The 10,043-nt window shown below is 40.8% G+C and overlaps 1 protein-coding gene and 1 non-coding gene across 2 annotated transcripts; both read left to right on the top strand.

Moving 5' to 3' along the window:
* The first annotated feature begins 142 nt into the window (after positions 1 to 142).
* On the top strand, positions 143 to 197 carry mir4147 (microRNA 4147). The gene has a single exon (NR_034543.1). It is a non-coding gene; the product is annotated as a microRNA 4147 (primary transcript).
* A 309-nt stretch (positions 198 to 506) lies between these two features.
* Positions 507 to 9,323, top strand: LOC100177908 (ELKS/Rab6-interacting/CAST family member 1-like). Its single transcript, XM_018815419.2, has 22 exons — positions 507 to 614; positions 1,210 to 1,263; positions 2,080 to 2,133; positions 2,441 to 2,532; positions 2,842 to 2,985; positions 3,354 to 3,475; positions 3,660 to 3,814; positions 4,085 to 4,221; positions 4,521 to 4,580; positions 4,872 to 5,027; positions 5,229 to 5,396; positions 5,579 to 5,884; positions 6,191 to 6,331; positions 6,559 to 6,699; positions 6,889 to 6,981; positions 7,052 to 7,152; positions 7,207 to 7,312; positions 7,638 to 7,769; positions 8,008 to 8,168; positions 8,354 to 8,501; positions 8,740 to 8,832; positions 9,114 to 9,323. Exons 1-22 carry the CDS (start codon positions 593 to 595, stop codon positions 9,132 to 9,134), a joined length of 2,607 nt encoding a protein of 868 aa, XP_018670964.1. The 5' UTR covers positions 507 to 592; the 3' UTR covers positions 9,135 to 9,323.
* The last annotated feature ends 720 nt before the right edge of the window (positions 9,324 to 10,043 follow it).

Here is a 10,043-nt window from a genome sequence, read left to right as displayed (position 1 = left end):
TTGGGGTTAGCTGGGAAGATTGTATTAGTTATGGGCGCTAGTGATGAATCCTCCGTTACGTTATGATCAGGCAATGCATTACACCGTTGGTATAGCTGGGTTTGGCGGTTAAGGATAAGTTTTTGTCGAAGAATTCTTTACCAGCAACCAAGTAGAGATAATTGAGATTAAATAAAAATCGTGTCTGCAAGTTTGCTGATAACGTATTCACACCAAACTCTACAATGGCTTTAGCAGCTCTACTGGGGATAAGCCAATGCTATTCTGTATGAGTAAGGTTCTTGTCAAGATACCTCGGATTTAGACCAGATTTTTCCAATTTTTCCAACATGCATACTGTATCCATACATATTAAAATCCACTCTAACAAAATTCTTTCCTCCCCAGTTTTTAATTTAATCTTACCCCTGTAATGTAACCTGGTATTGTGAGGGGAATCACCAGGATTGAGAACACCAGCTCCACTAAACATAGATTAGCGATCAATACGTTGAATGAGGTTTGTAGGTTTCTGTTTCTTGCGTATGCTGCCACTGTTAACCCATTGCCCGCTGCTCCGAGAACGATCACTAAGAACCCAACCAGGATTCCTATGTGTCTCCATGGACCTGGGGGTAGGGGGTTTAATATGTGGGGGTAAAAAGGGCCTTTGGACAAGTCACTTAACGGCATTTGCTGCAACCCAGTGGTCATTAATGGGTTGTCTAAATTATCAGCCATACAGAAAAAAAATTCCCCACAAAGTTACATCTGTGGTTACTTGTAAACCTACATTTTGCTAAACAGTATATAAACAATTAGTAAAAAACAACACATAAATGGAAATTGAATAATTTGCAACAAAATAGAATTCTCACCAATTTGTATAAGTAGTTCATTAGTTTGTGACATCATAAACGAGCCATTGTCTTGATTACTGTTGTCATAAATCCTCGGATTTGAAAAGTTTTCTTCAATTGACATTTTATGGCTTAATAATACATGATTGTTGTTTAATCAGTGAGGTTTCCTATGTTTGACAACTATAAGTATAACATCATATTAGCCATGTCACTGCAGGAGTAAACATCTAAAAACTTGCGCGCATGCAGGCAACACCTCATGCCTTAAACATCATTATTTATTCTAACTCTGCAAGTTATAACTTTTTGAATATTACGTTCATATTACATTATAACTTTCACACGACACAAACACATAATATTGCAGGTAAAGACGGCAATCCAACATGTCATAATTCACTACGTTTACCTCCAACACCACGTATGATATCCTTAATCAACAATGCAATTCATAGATTTTTGTAATAACATTAACTTTCACACAACACAACGCTCTGCACTACATTAGGTCTCAACGCGGAAATAGTCATTATGACATCATCACAACAGTTACTTCCTGCTCAACTGTCGCAATCCTGTTTATATTGTTTCTATGTTTGTGTGGCTCAATGCATTAGACTGTGATGTCATAATACCTTCGCTTACATCACACACGGCTGTTGTGATGTTTAATTGTTGTGGTTTTAAAATGTTTGTTTTAATTCAAAACATTTATAATGCCATTAATTAATAAAATAATAATTGCATTTTAATTTATATTTTGTAAAACTTTTGTGATACATTTGTATTGATAACACCTTGTAAAGTTGCTGCAACCAATTCAAGGTTGTTGTTTTGTTGACACTTTGTAAAACTAGCCGTCAAAAATCTAATTAAATATTTATTTATTATATTTGGAGACCTATCAACCTATATTTATTGTGTTAAACAAAAATACTCAAATATTACTTAGTGCTGTAGTTTACAATATAGGATTACCAACATCTCGAAGTTATTTCATATAAATAATGGATTTTGTATGTCTTGTAAAAGTAGTGCAACCAATTCAAGGTTATTGTTTTGTTGTCGCCTGAAAATATTCTGTTTGTTTTTATTAATTTATAATTTAGCTGAAACATAAATTAGGTTTATTTGTTATCAACCTAATTTGCATATCTTGCCTTGAGCGTCATAGCAACATTCCACTGTGATGTCATAATGGAGAAATGTGGTTAAAATAAAACAATTGTTAATACAGGGGTGATTATGATGTCATCAAGTGACGGAAACAAACTCCAAGTTAACGGGGAAGGTGGGTCGCTTGGTTTGTGTTAACAAGTTTATCCTTTCTCTGTTTGTTTATGTTGACATGATAAGTGGTTAGCACACTCGCCTCTAAACCAAATAGCACAGGTTTAAGGCTCGTCGCTGCTACCATTGTGGCATTTGTTGGCAAGATACCTCACAATTGCTCCAACTCAGTGTTTACTAATGGGATATTTTACTAAATTAAGTGGTAACTCGTAAGCACGAGGTGTATGAAACAGAACACGCGTGTTATAACGACTGTTGTTTCCACAGTAATTATGTCACGTTCAAACACCTGTATACCTTCATAGATGATCGTGGAAGCTTACGTAGCAGCGGGGGCGACTTCATCCTACAACTACAACAAGATCTTGAATCATTAAGACGTGAGATTGATATCAAGGTTAGTACTTGGTTGTGATGAAGTAGGGGGGGTGTATAGACCGCCTGTGCCTAACTTGAGCCTATGTGGGAATTTTATCTCTTTTGTTTAGCGGAAAGTTTGGATAAAACAAGCAGAATGTCGAGCTTCTATATGATTGCTGGGTATGGTATTCTCTCTAGCGCCTTTATCCATGGTTTTCCTTGGGTCAGTATAATGGGTATAAGTGAGGGCTCCAAAACGGGGGTAGCCGGCCAGATTTTGGCACTGAATGACACCCATGGTACTTCCCCGGTAATGATAATGTTAATTAATTCCTCCCCACCCCAGGAGAGCAAACTCCAATCCAACATGAACAGCATCAAAACATTCTGGAGTCCAGAGTTGAAGAAGGAGAGAGCTCTGAGAAAAGAAGAAAGGAATCAGATTGTTACTTTAAAGGAACAACTTAAAGTTACACAAGAAGAGAATCAGGTGTTTATATTATTGGCAATGCTTTGCCCCATGTTTTCCACCTTGAGTCTTTGTTTGCAATATATTGGCATATTTCTGTATAGCCTATCACGTACTCTCCAAATGGGGTGGTTTGTTGTTCATTATTGGAGATGTAGTCATTGTTGTGCATTTCCTGCTTCGGAAATGTCTGGGTTTTTGTTTCATAAGAAACGCGCTCTTTTTCTCTGTGTGAGTGAAGTGTCGGATCAGGAAGGGAGTTTGCCCTGAATAACTTACATCAACTTGAGTATGGTGTAATACAGCTCTATCATGAGTTGTACATTTCCCCGTATTATAAAATATAGTAGCACTGTATAATAGTAACCCGTATACATAAACCCCCCCAGCACCTCCATTTAACCACCCAAGCGTTACAAGACGAACTACGTGCACAGCGCGACCTCAACCAACTTCTCCACGAGGATTTCGTGACCTCGCCGTCAGATGGGGGCGATAAGGAGTCTACAAGGTGAGGGGGTCGGGGTTCAAGGCTTGACGGTGCTACCATTGTAGGTGTACGTGTTCTTGGGCAAGACATTAACAGCAATTACTCCAACCCAATGATCACTATTGGGTTGTCTAAATTGTCGGCCATGTAAAAAAAAATTCACCCACAAAGTTACATTGGCCCATGAACAATTGTATTGTTGTAGAATAATGCAAGACAATTATGACCGATTATTACGCGAGAACGAGTTGTTACAATCCACGATGGAGGAACTGGAGTCGAGGATTGAAGCGCAACGACAAACATTGGGGACGAGGGATGAATCGGTTCGCAAGTTGTTGGAGATGTTGCAGTGTAAGGGTGGGTGGGGTTTTGTGGGGGTTATTGGGGGTTTTGTGGGGGTTGGGGGTAATTGGGAGGTAGGGTTTTCATTGTTATCAATATGAAGGGCGATGCAATAGGTCTAATAGTATTGTAACTAATAGTAACATGAAATACAGCACATGATGAAAATGTTCATAAAATGTAGTTTACTGCGTGTGTTTGTCACTTTATTTGTAATCACCCCATGTTTCGTGATCTAAGTACCAACACTTCATAAATATATTAACACTGATATATTATATCCAGGTTTACCGAAATCTGATGACGAAGGGTTAAACGTGGAGGTGGATTCAATGAAGGCTCAGATCATCGGGTACCAAAGTAGACTCGGTCACATGGAGAGCTTGCTGCATGATAAGAATATAGAAGTGCAGCAGTACAAGGTGTGTGGTGTCTAATGCCCATGAAGTTGGACGATTCCCGTACAAATAACATTCATGTATTTCATATCATCTTATTCTATATCTGGTGTTGTTAACATTGGTGCCAAATTTTATAAACACAGGGGAGGCAGGGTTAGTCAGACACACAATCCTGTGAAACAAATCTAACTTATTGGTTGTAATGTTTACTGATTAATGCAGTGCAGAAAATTCCAAGGTTTGCCTGCCCACCCAGCCACCCCAGGTTTGGCGCCTATGTCTATTATTATGATGTCATATTAACGATTGTGATGTCACAGAACCGTTGTTTGGATGGCAACGAGGAAACTTCGACGATTCACAAAGTTATCGACGCGAAGGTTCATTAATTATTTAACTATTGTTCCAACAATCGTTTATTTGTGATGTCACAACCATGCCTTGTGATGTCACAGACATTTTGTCTGCGTTACTAACTTACCATTTACAAAAATTAAATTTACAAAAACCACCCCTCCCCCCACCAATTTACCTCTCGTACAACAAACCCCCCCACATTTCATACCAACCACCTTAGATTCCCCGATGCATTCATCTGTATTCGCCTACACCCATATATTTACCCGTATCCCAGGCCCCTCATTCATCCCCTAACCCCCCCTGACCCCCAGGAAGCAAAGATATCGTCCTTAGAACGAATGAACCGTGAAGTGGAGCTCGAACTTGAATCGACGAAACACGAAGCCGACATCATCATGACTCAGCACAGGGAAGATGTGAAGCAACTGGAAGCGGTGAAGAGTCATTCGGACTTCATGAAGAATAAGGTGATGCAACATGGATTCCCCCTGTAAACATAACAACCCGTACACATTGTCTTCATATCTAATGATTACGTTTAAAGCTTTTCCAATTGTAAAAACAATTTATCCTTATGTTTTAAAATACAAATGTATTTACAATTATCCCACAGTTGCTGTAAACATCTATATACATAATACAACATAACACCCTTGATTTCCCCCCAGGTTGACCAATTAAAATCTGATGTCCAGAAGAAAGAGACGGAGATAGTAACGTTGCAAACGAGGTTGGATACGTTGAACAACCAACAATCAGATAACCGTCAACACATTGACGTGCTGAAAGAATCGTTGAATGCTAAGGATCAACGAGCGTCTGTGTTGCAATCGGAGGTTTGTTGTGTGCGGGGGTTGTAACTTGAGATAATAATTATCCCCGAAGATTAAGCTTGGTATGCTGAAACTTTTGAAACTTTATTTCTGTTAAATGTTTAATCTATTTTCGAACAAAGCCCTTATCCCCACATTCCTAATAAATCATAAATATTCAGCTCAAAACACAACTGTTTTCTAAGGTTGACTCATTGCGCAATCGCCTGGATGAAAAACAACGAATCCTGGACGAGAAACAAGATTATCTCTTGCGCCTCCAAGAGGATAAAAGTTGCGACGCGTCGGAGTTGTCACATTTACGCGACACCCTGGACGTTAAGGATCGTAAAATCTTGGTCCTCCATAAAAAGATTGAGAGTTTATCGGAAGTTGTTCGAGAGCGCGACGGAATGTTGGAGGAGAAGAAACGAGCGTTGGTTGCGTTGGAGGAAGACTCTTGTACGAGCGATTCAGCGTTGACGACGATGGAAGAAGCACTCGCTGATAAGGTGGGGGGGACAAGACGCTCTTTAAGACCATATTATTTTATTCCCTGCTTAATTGATGTAATATTGACAATTTACTTATCATTCTGTGGATCCAGACAATTCAAATACGGTTTCATCATTCCAGGGCGAATAGGAGGGTCACCAATATAGCAACAAACTTATTTGTATAAAATAATGCAATAAAATGGACATTCAATTAAAGATGGCCCACAATACAACATTAATGTGTATAACATAGGTATATGTGTACATGCCAAATCTCATCCACACAACAAAGTCATTTTATGACATCACTATAACCCTCAGGACAAAATCGTTGAAGCGTTACAACACGAAATATCGTTGCTACGACAACAGTTACGAGATGAATCAGCAGATTTGAATCAACAATTGAAAAACGCTGAGCAACAATTGGATTGTTCGCGTCGTGATGTCACAGAGAGAGAGGTGATGTAATAAATATTAATTAAAACTGATGAATATGGTTGAATTGGTTTTAATTATTGACACTTTTACACGTATTCTCGTATCGTATTTTATAAAAACTTTTACTAAAAATTTTCCTTTAGAACTTTTTTTCTAATTCTATCTTTGTACTTTTACTCAAGTAGTTTTTATGACATTATCAATATATTGATGACATCATCAATTATGACATCATCATTACACCCCAGACCTCGATAAGCGAACTACAAGAACAAGCGACCTCCCTCGCTTCCTCGATCGTGAAGAAAGATTCGTTCATCAAACAACTCGAGATCAACATCCAGAAACACACGGAGGATTTCAACAGGCTGCAGAATCAACATAAGAAGGTGGGGGGTGGGGGTTTTGGGGTTATAGGGGTTGGGGGTCGTATTATTGGTGGAATAGAATTAAGTTTAAAATCATGGGGTGTAAAACTAATCTGAATCACGTTTCTTTATAAATGGATTTTTGCGAGGCCTGTCCCCTTACCACATCAATTATATATAAGATATCTATGTTATATAAGATATCTATAGGCCCAACAACAAGCGATGACGGAAACCACGAAGGAAGAATTTAATTTGAAGATTCGTAATTTGGAGATTGAGGTTCAGTCGAAAGTGGACGAGGTTGGTTAAGTTGCGGATGACAACGAGGAGCTGTTGTAATTCATCATTGATGACATCACAATGTTTACAGGCATCACGTTGCCAAGGAGATCTCGACAGGCTGTTGGGAATCCTCAAAGAAACCGAAAACGAAAAACACTCAAAAGATGAAAAAATATCGGCCATGGAAAAGTAAGCCATTAGTTGTTTAACACCGCGGTGACATAACCCTCAACTTACCACCAGGAAACATAAGGAACAAACCATGAAGATCAAATCTTTACAAACAGAGATGATTGAAGAAGCACGAAGGAAAGGAGCCGCACAAGATCGGGATGTCGCAAAGTATTTGGTACGTTGGGTGGGCTGTTGTATGGGGGTGATGGGGTTAAGGTATAACATGGATGTTCTGTTTCAAGGTATAACACGGGTGTTATGTTTCATACACCTCGTGCCAGCTTACGAGTTACCACGTATGTAACTCTGTGGGGGATTATTTTTTTGTATGGCTGATAATTTGGACAACTCATTAGTAACCACTGGGTTGGAGCAATTGCCGTTAAGTGCCAGGCCAAGGACACATACGCCCACAATGGTAGAAACGACAAGCCTTGAACCCATAACCCCTGGGTTAGAATCAACCACCATACCAACATAACAATGTATTTCCACCACAGAGCGAAATGCAAACGAAAGACGAGCGAGTAGAGGAGTTGGAAGAAGCTTTGCGTGAGAGCGTTAGTATCACTGCTGAGAGGGAGGTCGTGTTGGCGGGGGTGGAGGAGGGGCGGAGGGTGGCCGAGAACCAGGTGGGTGGGGGGTGTATAAAGGGGGGTTGGGAACCTTATTGCATCTAGACAGCCTGTATCGGACATTAAAACGTCACTGCTTGTCATAATTTGCCGGCAGACCTTTGGGAAATGTAACCCTTGAGTTTTATTTCTTAATCCAGGCAACCAAACCTTTATATTAGCATAAGGTATCGAAGCCACCGTTTGTATATTAGGTGTTTTCTGATGATTAAATAATTTCACCGAACGTTTGTAGCTTGCTGAGCTGGTTGCTGAGTTTACGAAGACGAAACAAGTCCTCGAGGAAACGGGGATGAGAGTCGCGAGTATGGAAGTCATGGTGGAAAGTAAAGATCGGATGTTGGAGAAGTTGAGAGGGGAGAGGAGGAAGCAGATGGAGGAGGCTCTCGAGATGAAGTGATTATATTAGGGGGTGGTTTGGGGAGTGTTAACCAAAAGCCGTCATTTTCTTTCCAAATTAACATCGGCAATGGGGAAAAGCACACAAAGTCGGTAGTTTAAATAGTCGGTGTTTCTATAACTCTGCCCTACTGTATCTCACACCCAGAACTTCATGTTGATGATATTAATATTGTTTGTAGACAGGAAGCGTTATTGGCAGCGATCAGCGAGAAGGATTCGAACATAGCGTTGTTGGAGTTATCGCAACCACGTAAGAAATCGAACGCGGATGAAGTTTGTTTGTTAAGGAGGGAGAAGGATGCGTTGGTACAACAACTTAAACAACAGGTGGGATGATGATGTCATGGGTGATGATGTCATGAGTGATGATGTCATGGGTAATGATGTCATAGTGTTATAATCCAGATTGGAAAATTTGCTTTTAATGCACAAGATATTTTTTGCAAATGTTTTTTTTTCTTTTTTTTTAAATCGTTGTCAGTTTAGCAATGACATAATATAATGTATTATGAATCCCAACCTCAACAATTATTAACAATTACCCCCCCCCCCCCTTTACAATCAGACGCAGAACCGGTTAAAGTTGATGCAGGAAGATTCCGATATTGCCAGTGATGCCAAACGCAGTGATGCCAAACGTAAAACAAGGAATAAGGAGGTAAGAACGATGTGTCATGTTTGTGAACGTCTATGTGAGGGTTGTTACTACACATGTTATATACAATGAATAACATTTCCAAATATGGGGTTTGTATGGTGAGACCTGGCAACCTTTAAATCACAGGTGGCGTCATATTTGGTTTAGCCAACCCAGTTTTAAGATTAACACAGCTTTTTGTAACTGCATGATAGGAAAGCCACCCTCTTGTTTTACGAAATATTCAAAACCTGTGACGACTATGTTTTATGTTTGTTTTAATATATTATTTCCATTTACAGGAGGATGGGATTTGGGCGTGAAGGAGATATCATATTAGGGAAACCCCCCACTTCCATATACTGCAGTGTTTATAGAAATAACATTAAGTGTTATTATCGCTTGGTGCTCTCTGTTTCTCTCGTGTGGTGGCTCTGTTGCTCACCTAGTGGCCACAAATCTGCACTCTTTTTATTTTTAACATTGCTTTAATAATAACATTTACATGATAACTGTTTTAACCATTCGGTGGTAGGGATCCTGGGTTCGAATCCAGGCCAGGGTTGGAGAACCAGGGATCCTGGGTTCTAATCTAGGCCAGGGTTGGAGACCCAAGGATCCTGGGTTCGAATTCAGGCCAGGGTTGGAGAACCAGGGATCCTGGGTTCGAATCCAGGCCAGGGTTGGAGAACCAGGGATCCTGGGTTCGAATCCAGGCCAGGGTTGGAGAACTAGGGTTCCTGGGTTCGAATCTAGGCCAGGGTTGGAGAACCAGGGATCCTGGGTTCGAATCCAGGCCAGGGTTGGAGAACTAGGGGTCCTGGGTTCGAATCCAGGCCAGGGTTGGAGAACCAGGGATCCTGGGTTCGAATCCAGGCCAGGGTTGGAGAACCAGGGATCCTGGGTTCGAATCCAGGTCAGGGTTGAAGAACCAGGGATCCTGGGTTCGAATCCAGGCCAGGGTTGGAGAACCAGGGATCCTGGGTTCGAATCCAGGCCAGGGTTGGAGAACCAGGGATCCTGGGTTCTAATCCAGGTCAGGGTAGGAGACCCAGGGATCCTGGGTTCGAATCCTGGCCAGGGTGGAGAACCATGGATCCTGGGTTCGAATCCTGGCCAGGGTGGAGAACCAGGGATCCTGGGTTCGAATCCTGGCCAGGGTGGAGAACCAGGGATCCTGGGTTCGAATACAGGTCAGGGTTGGAGACCCAGGGATCCTGGGTTCGAATTCA

This window comes from Ciona intestinalis, unplaced genomic scaffold, assembly GCF_000224145.3.
Source record: "Ciona intestinalis unplaced genomic scaffold, KH HT000074.2, whole genome shotgun sequence".
Taxonomy (NCBI): domain Eukaryota; kingdom Metazoa; phylum Chordata; class Ascidiacea; order Phlebobranchia; family Cionidae; genus Ciona; species Ciona intestinalis.
The sequence above is the reverse complement of the archived record's forward strand: the minus strand, read 5'-3'. Positions and strand labels throughout refer to the sequence as shown.